Raw genomic sequence first — 20,168 nt, 5'->3', positions numbered from 1 at the left:
AGAGGGCGTTGGCATATTACCTTCAACGCACCAGGTCTCATCGGAAGGTTCCTCAATTGTTTTTGTCCTTCGATCCCAATCGATTAGGGCATCCGGTTTCCAAGCGCACTCTGTCTAACTGGTTGGCTGCTTGCATTTCCTTTTGCTATGCTCAGGCTGGACTTCCGCCCCCGGGTCGAGTCACGGGGCATAAGGTCCGAGCGATGGCAGCTTCAGTGGCTTTCCTCCGATCCACTCCTATGGAGGACATATGTAAGGCTGCCACTTGGTCTTCGGTTCATACGTTCACCTCTCATTACTGTCTGGACACTTTATCCAGGAGTGACGGCCGGTTTGGCCAGTCAGTTTTGCAAAATCTGTTTTCCTAAATTGCCATCCTCCCACCTGCCCTTTTTTAGTTGGCTTGGAGGTCACCCACATGTGAGAATATCATGCCTGCTTGTCCTGGGATAAAGCACAGTTACTTACCGTAACAGGTGTTATCCAGGGACAGCAGGCATATATTCTCACAACCCGCCCGCCTCCCCGGGGATGGCTTCTCTGCTAGTTATGGAACTGAGGACCACGAGGTGGGATGCGCCCTCTAGTGGGCGAGAAGGCATGCACATGCGTGGTGCAGTGTGCAAACTTGAAACTTCTAGCAAGTTTGCTTGAAAAGCTGTCCGCGCTGGGGCTCCGTAGATGACGTCACCCACATGTGAGAATATATGCCTGCTGTCCCTGGATAACACCTGTTACGGTAAGTAACTGTGCTTTTTGAACACACATCCCAGCACACTGGGGGATTTGGCATTTGGCTTATTTCATTTAAAATCACCTTAGCAAGCCAGGACTGGCTCAACTCTTCCTGTAGGGAGGGACTGGGTCACTTGGCAGCTCAGGACGGTTCATAGACAACCCCGCGAAAGACAAAGGCGCGCGCCGACAACTGAGCGCAAGACGGAGGCGCGCACCGAAGAAAATTACAGTTTTTAGGTGCTTCGATGGGGGTTTTTGTTAGGGAGCCCCCCCAGTTTACTTAATAGAGATCGCGCCGGCATTGTGGGGGGTTGTAACCCTCTACATTTTACTGTAAACTTAACTTTTTCCCTAAAAACAGGGAAAAAGTAAAGTTTTCATTAAATGTGGGGGGTTACAACCCCCCAAACCCCACACAACGCCCCCACAACGCAGCGCAATCTCTATTAAGTAAAGTGTGTGTGTGGGGGGGTGTCCCCCCGTCGGAGCCCTAAAAACAGTAATTTTCTGCGCGCTGCGCTCAATTGTCTGCGCTCGCCTTTGTCCCGGCGCGCTTTTGACCTGACACCGCTCAGGACACTTCAGGACCGTGTTTACCAGTCTTTGTCATGTTAATGGCATACCAGGGCCGGTTATAGACATGCTGGGGCCCAGGGCAAAAATTAAGAAGGGGGCCCCTCTTTCCTCTGCCCTTCTCCCAATTTCCCCACCCTCCATTACTGCCACATTGAAAACAACTTTAGATGACTTCTTCACACAGAAAACAAGAGACAGACCTTCACCAAACACAGAACAAATGGATCACAAATTAGAAACAGAAATATGAATACCAAAACTGAACTGGAAACCCCAAAACATTAAACTCAGCAATTACTTCATTTTGTGCATCTCCCTTGCTGAAGCTGGTGGGAATCCCCAAGCTTCACCTGTAGCTTGCAACAGTATTTCAGAGCTGCTACTGCTGCCTCCCCCACCCAGCTTTCTTGCATGCATGAAAGCAGTGGAAGTTTACACCACTAGTTACAAAGCTTGGAGATTTCTGGTTGCCAGACTGGAGGAGGAGGTCTTTAGTTGGCAGGATTTGGGGACCCCCACCAGCTCAAGTACTTATATTTTGCATTCAGGCTGGGAACAAATTTGGTGCCCAACCACCCATTTTTAGCTCCGGCCCCTCCCCCAAATCAGCCGAGTGGCTATGCACTGAATGTGATGCACATTGCACATATCCCAAACCTGACATAGTTCAGTTAATAAATTCAAAACAAAACACTTTTTTCTACCTTGTTGTCTGGACATTTTGTTTTTCCATCATCTTGGTCCCAGTTTCTCTTTCTGCTTTTTGTCTATCTTCTGCTAATTCTCTTTCCAGTGTCTGCTGTCCATTTTTTCTCTCTCCTGCTCCATTCCCTTACTATACCTGCCTCCCGTATATTGGATTTTTCCTTTCCAATTTCATCCCTTTTTTTCTTTTCTGCCTCTTTCTCACCTTTCTCCTTTTCAAAGTTTCAGCTACCGATTTTCATCTCATTTCCCATCTCACTCCTTTCCCAGCCTCCTATTTCCTTCTATCTACTCCCCATTACCACATTTCTACCACTGTACTCAGTGTTCTGTCACTCATCTTGTCATCCTCCTTTTGACCTCTTCCACTTGGCTCACCACTTCCAGAATCCCCCTTCCTCTCTCGTCAGGCTATATCTCCCTGTCTCTTTCTCTCCATTCCCTAGCATCTTCTTATTCCACCTCTCTTCCCTCCTGCCCTCCCATGGGCCCATTTTTCATCCTCTCTCCCTATGGTCCAACATCTCTCCCTGTCTTATCTGTTGTTGTTCTTCTCTCTCCCCCTTGATGATGAATAATGAGCGTGAGTGAGGGGGAGGGAGAGATGATGCATCTCTCCCTCCCTACCCTCCTTTCATCCCCAGGTTCAATTTCTCTCCCTTTCTCTTCCCAACTGCCCTCCCATCCCATATCACTCCCTGCTTCCCCCAGGACCACCATCTCTCCCTTTCCAAATACCTTACCCTCCCATCCTATATCTCTCTCTCCCTCTACACCACCCCAGGTCCACCATTTGTTCATTTCTCTTCCCAAATGTCCTCCCTTCAAGTATTTCTTTCCCCTTTCCTCCATCCAACTTCTTTCCCTTTCTCTTCTCTCCCTCCAGACCATTGCCCACCATTTCTCTTTCTAGCCTCTGTTTCTGACCCTCTTAAGTTTTTCCCCTAGCATCACCAGTCTGGAACTTCTTTAAACCTCCCCCTCCCCATTCTATTTTAAAACAAAAAAACAGTTGATTCAGGGGGTTTCCTGGCTCGGCATGTCCTGCCCTTTCTAATCGTGCCGGTCTGACGTCGCCTTCACCTTTGTTCTTGCTAACAAATCCACTTTTGATGCAGGGGAGTGCTGGCTGTGGCCCCTCTCCATGCTTCTTTTCTGCCACGGTCTGTCCTTCAGTGATGCAAATTTCTGTTTCTGCCTGGGGTGGACCGCAGCAGAATAAAAGCATGCAGGGGGCCGCATGCAATGCTTCAGAATCGCTGCTGTGGCCAGCAGTCCCCTGCAACAAAAGTGGATTTGTTGGCAAGAATGAAGGTGAAGATGACGTCGGACCAGCACAGTTAAAAGGGGGAAAACATGCTGGCTCACTGGGCTCCCCCCCTTAGCCTTGTGGCCCAGGGCAATTGTCCTGTTTGGCCCCCCTCTAACGCTGGCCCTGAGTGGCACACCATCGCCTTCCCTTCCAAGTTCAGCAAGTCAGTTCAGTGAATGGCCACCCGGATGGTCTCAGGACATAAGGATCTCCCATATGAGGAACGGCTGGATAAGCTGCAGCTATACTCACTCAAGGAACGCAGAGAGGGGAGACATGATCGAGACGTTCAAATATGTCACGGGCCGTTTCGAGGTGGAAGAAGATATCTTTTTTCTTAAAGGTCCCACGGCTACAAGAGGGCATCCGTTGAAACTCAGGGGTAGGAAATTTCATGGTAACACCAGAAAATATTTCTTCACCGAAAGGGTGGTTGATCGCTGGAATAGTCTTCCACTACAGGTAATTGAGGCCAGCAACGTGCTAGATTTTAAGAAAAAATGGAATTGGCACGTGGGATCTCTTCACGGAGGAAGTTAGGGGGTGGGTCATTAGTGTGGGCAGACTAGATGGGCTGTGGCCTTTTTCTGCTGTAAGTTTCTATGTTTATTATGGCATAATCATCATCCGTTACTTTCTCAAGCATTCATTTTCTCCACTTCCTCATATATCCCTCTAGAGCAGGGGTCCGCAACTCAACTTGGTTTTTCAGGATTTCCCCAATGAATATGTATGAGATCTATTTGTACGCAGTGGAAGCAGTCAATGCAAATAGATCTCATAGATATTGTAGAAATCCTGAAAGCCAGGCTGGACTGTGGACCTTGAGGACTGGATTTGAGGACCCCCCTTCTCTAGAGCAACTCCTCTCCCCCAAGCCTCCTAATTTCCTGTGACTGGCAGATCTTAGATAGCAGCATTTTACCCCAGCTGTAGCACCCTCCTTTTCTGACCTGCATTTGGAACTGCGTGGGGCTGTAGAATATTTTGAGGCTACAGGGTACCCTTTTAATTGGTCCCACACCTGAACATAAAGGAAGCGGAGGAAGTCCAGGCCTCTTTTCCTCTTTATGGTTTTCCAACCCCTCCATCTTTAATCCTTTGGGCCTGCCCACGAAACAGATGTCCTTTTAAGTAGCTGGCTCATGGATGTAATAAATCATATCTTAGTCACAGAGATAGACTTCCTGTAGTACAGAATACGCTCTCACACAGGGCCACCCCAGAACAGCTGTCCCTAGTGCCTTTCCAAAGGTCTCCCTGTGGTGAAAATTTGAATTGTCTGGGTTGCATCACACTGTCCAACTATCCAAGATGTGTTGCACTGACATGTCTTTCCCTTTTCACCTATTTTTTTTTTTTTCCTGCTTTTTTACATGTCTTACCCATTTGATTGTCTTGGACAAGAACGCACACTGGAGGGGGTGGATTTTATTTGGTCTGTTTGCATTTCTCTCACAGTCTTAGATGGCATTTATAATAGACTATTTTCTTCCAGTGACCATATGCTCTGTGGGGGGTTTTTTTCTCTCACCTGCGTCATGCTTACGAGAGAGAGTTGGTTAGAAATAGAAGGTGACTGTCACAGCACACAGCCGTCACTCAGGGAGGAGAGAAACTTATGTTCTCCCTTGCAACGGCTGTGACGAGCTTCTTTTTTTCTGTGTCTTGACAGTCTCTGTCTGTCAGGAAACTCAGCTCCTACTACCCTGTTTCCCCGAAAATAAGCCCTAGCATGATTTTTTTTTAATGCTCCTAATATAAGCCCTACCCCAAAAATGAACCCTAGTTAAGATCGACCCCTGAAGGCCCCCCCCCCCCAAAAAAATGTCCCCGACACTCCCTTTATTCCATCCCTGCTTTGCTGAAAAAAAAATCAGACTTGTCAATTCAGCAACCCCCACCCCGGCTTTACGGAGGTATGTGGATCTAAGGGCTCTGGGGGGGGGGGGGAGTCATATGGAATTAGAAGTCTGTCAATGAATGCTGGGATAATCTAGGGTAGGGGTCCGTTTGATTGAGACCCTTCCTGGAAAAATTGTAAGACAAAAACCATATCGGCTCCCGGAAGCGAAAAAAAAGAAAGGTGGAGAGGGAAGTGGATGATAATATTGAAACTTAGCATGATAGAAGAATCTAATACTGAATGGGCCGACCTTATTGTGCTAGTTTCGAAGCCTGATGGGACTATAAGGTTCTGTGTAGATTTTCGAGGTGTCAACAATTCCACCATTGCCCCCAGATACGTTAGACAGATTGTGAGCCCACCAGGATAGACAGGGGAAATACTCGAGTGCTTTTAATAAATTCATGTAAACCATTCTGGGCTCCCCAGGGAGAACAGTATAGAAAATTGAATAAACATTTAAGTTGTATATAATTCAACATTCTTTTCTCAGACTATTTGAGCTCTGGGAATCTTGCTATTCGAGGACTTAAAATTTTGGACGACACGTTTATATTTTCTTGTATTTTTTTTTTTCTCTCGAAATTTATAATTTGTGATCTTTCATCCGATTTCCGTAAGGGAATATATTCCTGTTCATAATTTGGAAATTTAAATAAAAAATAAATTGGGAAAGACATAACATGCAGGTCCGTCTTTGACTGTTATGACTTAGCTGGCTATGGCTTGACGAGGCAACCCCTCCCCCCCCCCCCCCCCCAAAAAAAATAAAAAATTCAATGCTGGTGAGATACGGCACTGGGACTGCAAGAGACAGCCAGCTATCGCCTGCGATTTGAATATCAGGTGACTAGCACATGGTATGAAACGGAGCGTTTCGGTGACCGAGAGCGCGAGCGGAATTTTTTGAATCGTTAAACAAAACGAAATATAACCTACTTGATGCTGATCTGACCTTGCCATTTTCGGGGGCACAGACCGAGGTGACGCTAGTATTGAAATATTCTTTATTCTGTAGGGTGAGTATTAAGGGAAAACATTAAAGGACTGAAGTGCTGACCTATTTTTATTTTCTGCTCATTTTTAAGGTTATTTTTAAATTTAATTTTCTATCCCATTGTCCCCAAAGAGCTCAGAACGGCTGTTCTTCTTTTCCTTGTTAGTGCCATGTTTGAATTGTGAGAAATTTTGTCAGACTTTGGAGCAGAGGACACGGGCAGACGCTGTAATATGTCGATGCTTTTTGTCTCTTATGGGACTATGTGCTGTGACGGTCTGTTTCTCTCTTTCTCTCCTGTGACAGCGTGTTGTGAAACCACAGTGACAGATCCCGTCTTCCTCCCGGCGGGCTTGGAATTGATGGATGTTCCAGAGTATTTCCGCCTGCAAGAGATGGGTCGATATCTCCAGGGAAACACTTCGCTGGGATCCCGGACTGAGACCTACCTGCTCAGCCACCGGGGATCGCACACCCCTGTTGTTGGGGCTACCTATCGGCCCTTCTCCGCACGCCAGGTAATGCAGGATGGGACGAGAGTGTGGCTTTTTGTCAACCTGTTTCTTCTCATCTATTTCTATCAATTTGGCTCAATTCAAGACCACTTTGATTGGCAAGGCAATTTCTATACGCTTTCTTAAAGTAATAGCAAAAAAAAAAACAACAACTTACTACAGGGCTGACAGTAGATAGCTTATTTTGCTTTTAGGGCCCGGTATTCAAATGATTTGTGGTCCTGACCATTGTTCCCTCAAAACTGAGCAGGAATTTGCCACCTCTAGTTCTGCCAGTAGGAGGTGCTATTTCACTGTCACATTTTCAATAGTGAGGAAGAGGCTAGTTCTGCAGGACTCCAGGGAAGCTGCTTGTCTCTAGCCATTGAAAAACCCAATATTGAAACACCAGCCCCACTGGCAGCAAAGCAATTAGAGGACTCCCGCTCGGCTTAGAGGGAACAGTGCTGAGTTATGCTCGTTAATCGGCCTCTTTGAATATTTACTAGGGCTGAGGGTAGGGATACCATATTTTTCTCCGGGAAACCCCAGACATATGACCCCCGCCCCATTCCACCCCAAAGCCCTGTCCCCACAAAAGCCTCCTCTCTTCTGGTTGAGCTCCAGCCACGGCTCCTACGTTTGGGAGCATAAAAAATGTGTAATAATGTGGGTGGATTTAGAACAGGAAAAAGGAGTTAGGAGCTTAGTTAGCACTGGGCTCATAAATTAGGCTTATAAATCTAGGCAAATGAACGGCAGGTCTAACTTTATGAGCATAACTTTTAAGCTCTTAAATCAACAGACAGCACTTTTGTCTACCACCGGCTTTAAACTCGGATATTTAATGTCAGGCTGTTTCCAGTAACCGGCATCGAATATGTTTTTTTAAACTGCTAAAGGGTTAACTAGCTATGCCGCTATTCAGCGCTAACTGGTTAACGTTTTGGTGGTTAAAACAGCTATTTATGCGGTCCTACTTGGTCGCCAAACTTACCGAGTTAGGTGCAGAATATCAGCACCTAACTGGATAAGTCACGTGATGTAGCCAGTTAGCTGCTAACTGGAGATATTTCATGTGAGATAACTGGTTATCTCTGCTGAATATCTGTGGTTAGGCGCTAAAATGCTATTTAACCGGCCAGGAGCCGTTCCTGGCAGGTTAAATAGTTTTGAATATCGGTCAGTGCGCTTCTAAATTGGGCTGAAAATAGCTCACAAATTTAGGAGACTTAAGTTAGGAGTAGAGAACGACAGGGGGGGACAAATTTGTCACCGTCCCCGCAGGAACTCAATTTCCCCGAGTTTTGTCGCTGTCCCTCTCGCTGCCCCCATTCTTGTATGCTCTGCCTTAACCGCAAAAGCATCAGACACTTTATGATTTTAACGTGTTTGAGGCTTGTGCAGATGAGGATGGAGCTTTCAGGAACGGGGCAGGGACGGGAAGATGAGTTCCCGCGGGGATGGGGAGAAATTCGTCCCCGTGCCATTAGGGTGCTGGTCTTTGACCGGAGGGCCTCTGCGTGAGTGGGCTGCTGGGCACGATGGACCACTGGTCTGACCCAGTGCGGCAATTCTTATGTTTTTGTTAGAATTAAGTCCTTGTCTAAAGTAGACAATCCTCATCAACTTTTTTACCTTGACAATATTTCAGTTTGGATGATTTGCAAGATGGAAAAATTACCATTTAAACTTTATCGAGCCTTTCTGTGATCGATGTACCCCTCTCCTCTACTGCCAACTCTGTCTCTTTTGTCTTGCTGCTTCAGGCTCCGTGTCTGGCAGTTTCAAATCCAGTCTTAAAACCTACTTTATCGAAGCTGCCATATATGTTTATCATTCCTAGCTAAGGACGGATCATCCAAAGAGGGAAGGTGGGTTGGTTGTGTGGCCAACATCCTGTTGGCATTAGATGGTTAGAAATAAAAGGTGAAAACCTGGTGAGCAAACAGGGTTAAACTTTCAAGATCCTGAAAGGCATAGCTAAGGTAGACAGGGACAGATTCTTCAGACTGTGGGGAACAACAAGTACAAGGGGGCACTCGGAGAAACTGAAAGGGGATAGGTTTAGAACCAATGCCAGGAAGTTCTTCTTCACCCAGAGAGTGGTGGACACATGGAACGCACTCCCGGAGGTTGTGGTGGGGCAGAAGACACTACAGGGATTCAAAGAAGGTTTGGATAAATTCTTGAAGGAAAAGGGGATTGAAGGATACAGATAGAAGTAAGGATAGGTTTTTTTAGGGCAGGGAACACTTGACAGGTCATGGACCTGATGGGCCGCCGCGGGTGCGGACCGCTGGGTGCGATGGACCTCTGGTCTGATCCCGGTGGAGGCAACTTCTTATGTTCTTAACCCCCAGGTTTCTGTGCAGCCATTCGGTCCCACAAATAGGGCCACTGTTCTCTCTCAAACTGAAGAAGAAGGGCTGTGGTTGTAACCAAGCTCTCTGGGAAAAGCAAAGCTCTGGGGATTTAAGTCCACAGACCACACTTTACTTATACAGTACATCTTAGAATAAACACTTAAAACTTGTTCTTATACAAGAAACTGAGCAAATGCCCACATAACATGGGGGGGCAGAACAGCTCTATTGCTCAATTATTTACATAACATTTGAATTGCTTTTCTGGATGAAAGAGGTAATTTTTTATGTATTTTGGATTCCTCTTTCCTTCTCGCTCCCCTCCCCCTCCCTCGCCTCCCTCCCCCAATCCCTCTCTCTTTGCCTCCTCTCTCCCTCTTGCTATCTCTTTATTCCTACTTCCCGTTCTTTCTCTACCCCTGCCCCTCTGTCTCTTTATCCTTCCTTCTTTCTCTCTATCTGTCCTCCTTATATCTCTCTGCTCCTTCTTTCTCCTCTCTCTCTCTCTATCCCTGCTCCCTCCTTCCTTCCTCTCTGTCTGTCTCTGTCTCTCTTTTCTCCTTGCTCTAATTTTCAGTGCATAGATTGACCTTGTCTCCACATGTGTTTGCCATCCAGCTTGCTGTCGGTTCATTTCTCTTTGCAGGAGGTTCCTGATGAGCTCCTGTACTCTGGTGATATCGCTGCATGGATGGTGCGAGCTGTTCTCATCGAAGGCACTGTTTCCCCATCGGATCCCTATGCTCGGGTCCTCTTTCACCTCACAGGCAAAGACTGGTTGACGGAGAAGCCACACCTACCGTGTGTCACCTTGCAGGCTTTCCATCAGACATGGTCCATTCACAGAGCCTGCCGATTACAGGTCAGTGCAAGAGCCCAGGAGGCAGAAGGGGGCAGGAGAGTCAGGGACGAGAAAAGGGCAGGAGAGACAGAGAATAATCCAGAAGGGAGAAAGAGGATTGTTCATGTGAGATATCTAGAGAGAGATAAGGGGAAATGCTTCAGTGTATAATCTAGGCCATAAGAATTGCCATATTTGGTCAGACCAAAATTCTGTCTAACCCAGTATCCTCGTTTGAAAAGTGACCAGTTCAGGTCACAAGTACTTGTCAGAGCCCTAAACACAAGGCAGAGATGATGATAGAAACATATGGGCCTTAATGTGTGACCCATGGGAAAGACTAAACTGGGAGAGACCCAAAAAAACTCCTCAGCATGTGGCATCCTATACAGAGGTGATGAGGGGTAGTCATTTAGTACAGGGGCTCTTAACTACTGCTGGATGTGGGAAGAGGTCAAATGGGATATGGAAAAGGGCAGTTTATTGATTCTTTCTAGACAGAGAGAAGGCAGTTATTAGGACAGTTTTCAGCAGAATTTGTCTAGGTAATTTAATAGGCTAAATTCCTTCAGCTGAAAATTTTACTTTCTAGTCATACAGGTACATTTTTCAACAGCATTTACGCTAAATAAATGTAGCATTGGAGCTTTAGAGGAGACTTCTTTGGTAGTATAACTAATTGTATGTCCTCTTGTATTTTGGATGTCTTTTGCAATCCGCATAGAACTGTAGGATATGCGGAATATAAATTTTTAAAGCAACAACAACAACAAAAAAACCCCCACCCCAAAATAGCAACAAAAAAACCAAAAAAGAACTGCAGAAAATGTACAAGGTGCAGGGATTTAATTCAAATCAATGAAGTAAAAATAAAAATAAATAAAAGTCAATAAAGTTCAATAAAAAAAAGGTATGGTATCCAAAATTAGTCCTTGATGTTGATTAAATACTACTGTAATTTTATCAACATTCCAGTAATTAACATTGTTAAGAGCTAACGGCGACATATGTAGCTGTCAGTAGCCACTAGTGGACACATGGGGCGCTAGCGTTTTTAGTGTGCACTGCAGATTAGTGCACACTACGCAGAAAAAATAACGCCAGTTCAATGGAGGAGTCTAGCGTGCGCAGCATTGTAGCTTGCGCTAAAACCACTAGCACAGCTTAGTAAAAAGAGCCCATGGTTTAAGGGGGTCGGGTAAGGGTTTCATTGATCAGTGAAAGGGGGGTGGGAGCCAGAAAAGGTTAAGCGCCCCTGCTGTCGTAGGTGAGGGATCCTATGATGGAGCAGGGTGTGATTGCTCCTGTCTGTCTTTAGGCTCCCCTAGGAGTGTGTGTGGTGGAGCTGGAGTTCCCCCACCGCTGGTTCTCTGCCTCTCCAACAGCGGCCAGTCGAGGGCTCTCGGACTCTCCGAGCGACACTTCGCGGCACGCAGAACTCTACTTTCAACTGTCTGCAGCAGCGGGAAAGAAGGACGAATGCAGCCACGAGGTGCAACCAGGCCGCCACCGGCGTCGGAGCGTGGAGGCGTCAAAGGACGGACTCCAACATGTTGCTGCTGTGGAGATTAAGATGACCGCCGTGCCTCGGTACCAAGAGCTCCGGTTAGACAAAGACATCGTGGTGCGGCTCCCCAACCGGACGCTGCTCCCCGGAGAGGTTTTTACAGCCACCGTCGGCGTTGGGAGGAACTTCTCTGTGAACTTTGTCAATGTCAGGTCAGTGGCATCCACATTTCCACCTTCTCTTGAGTCCTGTTCTATGGAGGCGAGGTCACTGGTGCTCCCTTAATTTATAGTTAAGTAGAGTGGCTTGGTATTAGGATCTGGGCTATAATTCAAATTCCATCACGCTTCTCTCCCTTCTGAAAAATGCACACATAGAATTACCTTCAAACTGGCGCTGTTAGCGTCCAAAACCCGTCAGTCAAAACAACCAATTTTTCTTGATAAACAACTCATCCCTTAGGCTCCCTTAAGAACACTTAAGATCTGCTCATCAAAATCTCCCGGTCGTTCCCTCTTTTTGAAAATCATCGACTCAAGAAGAGCAGAAATCTTCTCTGTAACCGCGCCGCAAACTTGGAACCATTTGCCGTCCTTTATTAGAGCAGAAACACGGTTAGATAAATGTAAAAGTTCACTCAAGAGTTTCCTTTTCAACAGCGCCTGCGCCGCGTTACTGATGACATGGTCAGCGATGCGGCAGAGGGAATTCCCCGGCGGGAAGGCCGCGAAGCAGCCTGTTTAGAGTGCTGCTGGCCCGACGCTGCTGTGGAGGAGGGTATTTATGGCTTGTGGTTGACGGGAGGGTTCAGACGGGAGGGAAGGATGGAGTGTCAGCGGGGGTTCGGCGGCGGGGGGAAGCGGTGCTGCCGGTGAATCCAGGGACTAAGGCTCTTTTTTTGGGGTAGGGCTTGTAGTAAGACCTACCCCGAAAATCATGCTAGGACTTATTTTCAGCGAAACACTAGATGGCGCTAGAGGTTTTTAGTGTGGGCCAGTGAGGTAAAGGCTCCAACGCTCATAGAATCCATATGAGTGTTGGAGCATTTACCTTGCCAATCCGCGGTAAAAAAAAAAAAACCCTCTAGCGCTGTTAGTAAATCCCAGCATTTAAGAGAAAGCTCAGCATGTGGGTTAACAGGACAGCTCATTCCATAATTTAGGAGCTAAAAAGAAAAATGCAGAATGGCACTTACCCCCGGTTTTACTAAGGTGCGTTTTAGCACACGCTAACGCATCCATAGACTAACATGCACGCGTTAGCGTTTAGCACATGGTTAGCACCCTCATGGGAATTTGAACCCGCAACCTTGGGAAGATGGAAGAAATGCCTTTAACCAGTGAGCCATATAGCTGATAGTACCCCAACACACCCAACCACTCTATTCGACAAATTTATTACCTAAACAGATGACCTTCTCTCACTATGTTATTTCCCCACTGCAATTCCTGATGAAATCGCTCAGGTATCTCCAACCTCTCATATTTTCCTTCCCCATATAACCCCATTCTCTTATGTAACTTTTCTCTCCATGCATCTGTAATTCTGTAACTCCAATCTTTTATGTAACATTTCCTCTTAGTGCATTCTGTAATTCGCTGATTTTCCAGCTTTATTTCAATGTGAACCGCCTAGAAGTCGTTTGATTATGGCGGTATAGAAAAATAAAATTATTATTATTATTATATTCCTATCTAGCTGATAAGGATCTTGGAGAACCAAGGTAAAGAGGAAAACCTTTAAGGAAGGTGTAATGTATTTGCAGGATTTTAAACCAGATCCTAAAGATAGGCTAGCTAACCAGTGGAATTTAATGATCAAGGGAGAAACTTGATTGTATCTATGAGCACAAGGAAATATTTCTTCACCGAGATAGTGATTGATCCTTGGAACGAGCTCCCGGTGCAGGTGATCGAGGCAAACAGCGTGCAAGAATTTAAGAGCAAATGGGATGCCCATGTGGGATCCCTTAGAGGGTTAAGCCAAGGGAACCTGTCACCAGGAGTGGGATCCCTAGGATAGTAGACTTGGGGGTGGGTCAGTAGAGTGGGCAGACCTGATGGGCTATGGCCCTTATCTGCCGTCATCTATGTTTCTATAACACAGGAATGTAGCCAGTATATTTCTAAAATTTATTCATTGGGATTTATTATTATTGTGATGAGATAATATTTTTTTTTAGAAGAAATTGAACAACACTGGAATGCAGTAGTTTGCAAAGAAAAAAAAAATCAAGGTAACCTTGGCGTGAACAGAGTTTGGTGCTCCCCTCTGTGGCTGAGACTTTGTGTGACCCTGGGCAGGTCACGTAATCTCTTTGTGCTTCTGTGATCCAAGTGAAATACAATGTTTGTCTTATTAATATTTGATATGGTTTATTAGTCGCTCGTTCATTTTACTGGTCCAAGCGGTTTACATGATACAATTAAAAAAAAGAACTCCATTGATAGATAGAATAGACCTAACTCACGCAACAACAAATATACAGGATAACATTCACTCCTAAATAAAATAATAGTATAGTAATAAGATGTCATAGGATTGCTGACTGAGGACCCACAAATGATTTTAAAAACCCTATGGGTTAATTCAGATTGGATCGAATCTTGTCCAAATGCTTCTTTAAAAAAAAACACCTTTTTAACATAGAGGAAAAATTCCAATCTTTTAAAAAACTAATCTTAACTCTCGGGATAAGTGATTCCATAAGTTTGGAACTGCGAAGTAGAACACCTTATTTCGTGTAGACTCCCGACTTGCTTTGTTAACCGAAGCGAGTACTAACCTGTTGTCTTGAATAGATCTCAAAGTTCTTGAAGGCAAATAAGGAATTAGAAATGAAGGTGTAAAGAATTAAAAAAAAAAAAAAAAAGCTTGATGGGCAAGGGTTAAGGCTTTAAACTGAATTATATAGTGGACAGGTAACCAATGATATTGCAAATAGAAGGGTGTAACCCTATCAAACTTTTTCTTATAGCCCCAAACTTTTGTCGCAGTGTTTTGCATAGTTTGTAATCTTTTCAGATGCCTTCTTGATGTTCTCCATGTACACGATCATCCAACTTTGAGATAATTAAAGTATGGAGAATAAAGTGTAAGTATTTCTCTTGAAATGGTCCCCTTATTGTCCTCAAAGGTCATAATGTATAGAATCTTTTTTTAATGATCTCTGACATAAAGGTCAGCTTGTAATCAACCCAAAATCCAAGATATTTAAAGCTTTTACCTAATGGCCTTATTCAGTGGCGTATCGAGGGTGGAAGGCACCCCTCTGCTTCTTCCCCGCCCCCACCCCCATCACATGTGCACACCCCTTCCCTACCCCCCACATCTCTGTAACTTCCCCGGTGCAAGAAGCATCTCAAACTTGCTACCGGCTCTCCCTCGCGGGACCAGGAAGTGACATCAGAGGGAGAGCTGAGGCCGGCGTGGGCTGCAGGTTGGAGCTAGAGGTACTGGGTGGGGGGAGGGGAGTGAAGGTGTGCACACAGCAGGGAAGGAGGGGGGTGATGGAGAGGAGGAGATGTGCCGGTGCCCCTACCAAGATGGTGTCCACGGCGGTCAGGGTCCCCTTACAATGCCACTGGCCTTACTTAAGGCTTCAAAGCAATGTATTTATTTATTGACATTTTATATACCACCATCCAAGTAAAGACCTTTGTGCTTTTTCATTCTGCCCATTTTCACTTTCTGTTGCACAACCACAGACCTTACTTTATTTTCCCAGTGGCCAGGGTCATCTGTATTTATCCCCTGCTCTCTTAAATTCTGTTCCTGGTTTTACCTTTGTTGAATCCACTATCATTTTGGATGTTACTCTTTAGTCTACTCCATCTGCCTTCAGCGGCTAGTTGGGGAGGATGCACAGGCAGCGATTTACACGCTGTACATGGCTGATCCGCAAGCCTTCCCTCCGACGTCGGTTCTGACATCGGAGAGAAAGTTTCCAGGTCAGCCATGCGCAGCGTGTGAACCGCTGCCGGCTGCGCATTCTCCCAATGAGCCGCTGAGAGCAGAAGGAGCGAGCGAGAGGTTTCGGAGGAAACCTCTTCCCCCCCCCACCCCCGTGCACTGACCTGGAAGGTTTTCCTCTGACATCAGCTCTGACATTGGAGGGAAGCCCTGTGGGTCTGCTTCGGGAGGGAGGAGAGGGCGGGGGGGGCAGGGATCCACGGCAGCGGCTTCAGTGGATGGGGCGAGCAGCAAGAAGGGATCCCCAGTGGCGGCAGCGCGGCTTCGACGGATGGGCGGGCAGAGAATATTCTCTGTGGCGGCCATGCCGCGTACCCCCAACAAGCGGCCCACATACCCTCAAGGGTACAAGTACCGTGTGTTGAGAAACACTGATCTGCGGGGTGGAAGAGTGATTGATTATCATTCGATGGGGTTTGATATAACACCTTTCTGTGGCTACAGTCAAAACAATTTACATATTTATTTATTTTTCTTTTTTAAAACGTATATGCCGCTCTATCAACATTTCTAGGCAGGTTCCAACAAACCTACATAATTTAAAACAACAATTAATATGCTCCAAAACACATAATGAAAAAGAAAGCTGCTTTTCAAGCTTATTCTGGCCCATCCTAATCGGTCTTGCCATGTCCGGGACACCGTCTGTCTGGAACCGGCCTCCCTTCCTCACTGCTGGGGCTGCCATCTAAACACCACTCATGCCCATCATCAATGAACATGATAACTCCTTTTCACTGTCGCTGGTATCGGATTCTTTATGCAAAACCAAGCTCCTTCTAGCGTAGATCGGTCCCAGAGGCCTTCAGTCACTCACTAGTTTCTGAGACTACCTTGCTCTTTGTTTTCATTTTTTTTCCCCAGGGTAAAATTTAAGAAGGGTCTGTATGTGATCTTCGCTCGCTCGGCAGCCCCCGAGACCTGGGCAGTGAAGCTGGAGAAGCAAAAAGGCGCAAAGCCGCACACAGCTTTGGTCACTTGTCGCCGTATCAGTGGGGGAGCTTCAGACTGGAGGTACGCTACGCTTTTTCCTCGGCTCTGGCCATGCGGGTGTGACTATGGGCGTGACCTGGGACTTCAGTGCTGGCTGTGTGTGACTGACTGACTGGCATTAGTCTTTCCAGAGCCGTAGAGCAGGCAATGTGGCGCTTATGGCCAGGCCAAAAACTGCAGCATCGACCTGCGTTTGATACCACAAGGTGGGAGGTTTAGTCCCATTTTTAAACTATAACCCTGTGTCTATAGTCTGTAAGTATATACAAGTGTGACCTTGATCCCCAAAGTGTGATCCTGAACCTCTATCACAGGCTTATCTAATCTTAGAGAAAAGGTGTGGGGGCCACATTTAAGCTTTTCATGTGAATTTAATAGATACTCCAATTTGTATTAAATGTAATAAAGATCCTGGCACATTATCTCATGCTTTTTGGTTGTGTCCTTTGATCAACTCATTTTGGTCTGCCATCCTATTATTTTTGGGTTCTTTATGGGGTAATTCGATAGTGGGTTGTCCTAGGGGAATAATTTTTGGTAAAGCATCAGCTTGTGGAGTTTTTGGCCAACTACAATGTCTTTTATTTCAGAAAGCCTGTATGATTGGGCATAAATGTATTATGCAATTTTGGTTGCAGAAAGAATCTCCAAGTTTTTGGCATTGGAGGAATCAATTGCGTCGCTTATTTTTATTTGAGAGTTGGGAGGTTCGGGGTTCGCCTAAAAAAACTCGTCTTTTTATGGAGGTTTGGGATCCTTATATTCAGAATCTTTCACCAAAAATACGAAGTTTGGTTATCAATGATTTATTATGAAAATTAGGTTTACTAATTACATTCCAGTTATTTATTTTAATTCTTTATTTTTGTCAACTTTCATCCAGGGTGAGGGATTTCATTTAGGGGAAGATAGTGGGTAGGAAATGGAATTAAGGGGGGTGTAGATAAGATTGAATTAATTCATATGGAAATTAAATTTGAAAGAATGATTTAAATTTGTATGAAATATTATTGTGATTCTTATTGTATTGAATGTATTTTTGTATTATCCTATTGTACTGATTATTTGATTCTTTCAATAAAAATTGTTATACATAAGGGCCAAGACACCCATGTGCGCATGCTTACCATCTCTCCCATGCCGTCCTATTTGTTTAATTTATTTTCACCACTAGGTAGTGTATTGGTGTGTTAGGGTCCATTGCGCTGCCTTTTCAAGCATGAGGTTGGTGCACTTTTCTGTCTTAGGGGGTTAGTGCTGTTATGGTTTGGTAAGGTTCTGAGTTTGGGTTTTTTTGCCCAGTTTTGTATAGTGTTTTGCAGCGATGGGGATTGCGTGTTGGTCATTCTCATGTGACACCAAAGTGTCAGAAATGGTTACAGAGCCTCAGGGCTCCTTTTTACAAAAGCCACAATAGTGATGCCGCTGTGGTAAACGCACCGAAGCCGAGATCCTGCCCTTCTCATCAAGTGGCCCAAATTGGCCAGTCCTAGAGTTCAGGGGTTCTCAACCCTGTCCTGGAGGACCACCAGCCGGTCAGGTTTTCAGGACATCCCTAATGAATACGCATGGTGCAGATTTGCAGGCCTGCCTCCTCCATTATATGCAAATCTCTCTCATGCATATTCATTAGGGCTATCCCAAAAACCTGACTGGCTGGTGGTCCTCCAGGACAGGGTTGGGAACCACTGCCCTAGTTGACAATGGAGATCAGTAGTAAAATCCTGGGCACATCAAGTTTCAAGTTTAAGTTTCAAGTTTGTTAATAAAATTTGATAAATCGCCTATTAGAATCACTAAGCGATGTACAAATCAAAAATATATATATCCTCTCTATTTGCTCCTATCAAGTGGATAATTGCACGCCTCTGTAATCATATATATTTTTAAAATTTATTTTATTCACGAGTTGTTTATTTAAATCATGTGGTTCACTTACACGCACAAGTGTTGATGGTGTGTGGCTGAAATCTATTGATGGTTTCTATGCCGGGTTATATCCGAGGTTTAAGAGGGTAATAGAGTTGTCTCCCGAAGGGGGGATTTCCACCTTAGAGCTGACAACCTCACACTGAGGATTCACTTCAAAATTTATAACCACCTGTTCGGCTCATAGACGAAACCGCATGAGACAATCGCGCGCGGACAAGCCCGCCCGGACAATCGCTCACAGGACATCAACGCTCTGTATTTCAACACTATATATATATATTTTTTAAACAGTTTATTAAATGATAAAGGCCAAACAGAGCAAGTACAATAACATTTCAGGCTACAGAATACAGTAACAGAAACATCAACAGCAAACCACCCACACGGGCAGAGATCGGTAGAGTCCGGGTCGGGTTATTTCAACACTATTTTAAAGCGATGTGAAGGGGGTGTGTGGGGGGAGAACCCTGCCACTTTAGTTAGAAATGTTGGCGCTCCCGTGGGGGAGGGACCCCCCATTACAGAGGAAACAGCCTTTTTCCCTGTTTTTAAGGGAAAAATTACTGTTTGCTCTGTAATGGTGGTGGTGGGGGGGGTTCCTCCCACCCCCCCCAACAGTGCAGCAACATTTCTAAGTAAGCTGGTGGGGTTCCCTCACACACACACACCCTCAAAGCGCTTTAAAATAGTGTTGAAATCCAGCACGCTGATGTACTGCGCGCGATTGTCTGGACGGGTTTGTCCACGCGTGAATGTCTCGCGCGCTTTTGACTGGACACCACTTGTTCTCTCAAGTTCAATGTGTTAGCCCTCCGGATACTTATTTTTGTTCTTTGGTATCTTATGAAGTACCTTTTTGTTTGACCATGACCAGCTCAACACCTTTCCTGCCCTGGCCTAGAAGTTATATTGACCATAGACTTACTATAGATTTGGCCTTGTAGGCTTTCTCCCCAACAAGGGCCCTACGGATGTGACTGGGTCTCATTTTCAACAGAGAAAAATGTCCAAATAATGACAAAGTAGCATTTGGACATTTCCCCCCCCCCCCCTTTTACGGATGCGTAGCGCGGTTTTTAGCGCAGGCAGCGGCGGTAACTGCTCCGACACCCATAGGAATTCTATGAACGTCGGAGTAGTTACCGCCTCTGCCGGCGCTAAAACCCGCGTTACGCGTTCGTAAAAGAGGGGGGTTTATTTGCTAAAACATTTTTGAAACACAAACGCATCTGAGAAATGGCCATTTTTGGGGAAAAAAACAAAGATTAAGATGTTTTTCTGGTTTGAAAATGACCATTTTCTCTACTGGATATTTGGATGTTCCCCCCCCACCCCCAAACTTTCAAAATCGGATTTAGACATCATATCGAAAATGCACCCCCCTTGCCTCCTCCTGAGTGCTGACTGTCTTTCTGTGACTGTATCTCGTCTCGGCACCAGCTGTGTATATATGTGGAGCTGTGACATCAGTGCTGTATGTGCGTGGTTGTAACTGCAACTTGTCCACGGTGCTGGCTGTGTTCCTGCACTTTTGTGCGTCTTTGATTCCTCCTACACCTTTTTTTTTTTTCCCCCCCACAGTATGGCCGACTTTCCCGAGTTCCTTTACCTGGATTTTGGTGTGGAGAACGGCACAGGCTCGGTGTCCACCCGCCGGGTCTCCTGGCAGGTGGAGTACTCTGGTCTTGGTGCTTCAGAAGAGGGGGAGAAAGTGTTCTGGGAAGTGCTAGTGTCGGACCGTGACCTCCGGGCTATCGTTCCCCTGGTTAAGGTAAGGGGCCATTTCTTCACCTGTATGGGCCTAAGGATTCTTAGGGTGCTTGCAACTT

General features: G+C 45.7%; 1 protein-coding gene across 3 annotated transcripts in view; it reads left to right on the top strand.

Moving 5' to 3' along the window:
- TMEM132A (transmembrane protein 132A) overlaps positions 1-20,168 on the top strand; it is a 69,537-nt gene that overhangs the window by 28,218 nt on the left and 21,151 nt on the right. For all 3 annotated transcript variants that reach the window (XM_033920568.1, XM_033920570.1, XM_033920571.1), the window contains exons 2-6: positions 6,541-6,752; positions 9,741-9,956; positions 11,254-11,654; positions 16,279-16,428; positions 19,921-20,110. In XM_033920568.1, coding sequence (XP_033776459.1) covers positions 6,541-6,752; positions 9,741-9,956; positions 11,254-11,654; positions 16,279-16,428; positions 19,921-20,110 — 1,169 coding nt within the window. The remainder of the gene's footprint in view (positions 1-6,540; positions 6,753-9,740; positions 9,957-11,253; positions 11,655-16,278; positions 16,429-19,920; positions 20,111-20,168) is intronic.

This window comes from Geotrypetes seraphini, chromosome 14 (genome assembly GCF_902459505.1).
Source record: "Geotrypetes seraphini chromosome 14, aGeoSer1.1, whole genome shotgun sequence".
Taxonomy (NCBI): Eukaryota; Metazoa; Chordata; class Amphibia; order Gymnophiona; family Dermophiidae; genus Geotrypetes; species Geotrypetes seraphini.
The sequence above is the reverse complement of the archived record's forward strand: the minus strand, read 5'-3'. Positions and strand labels throughout refer to the sequence as shown.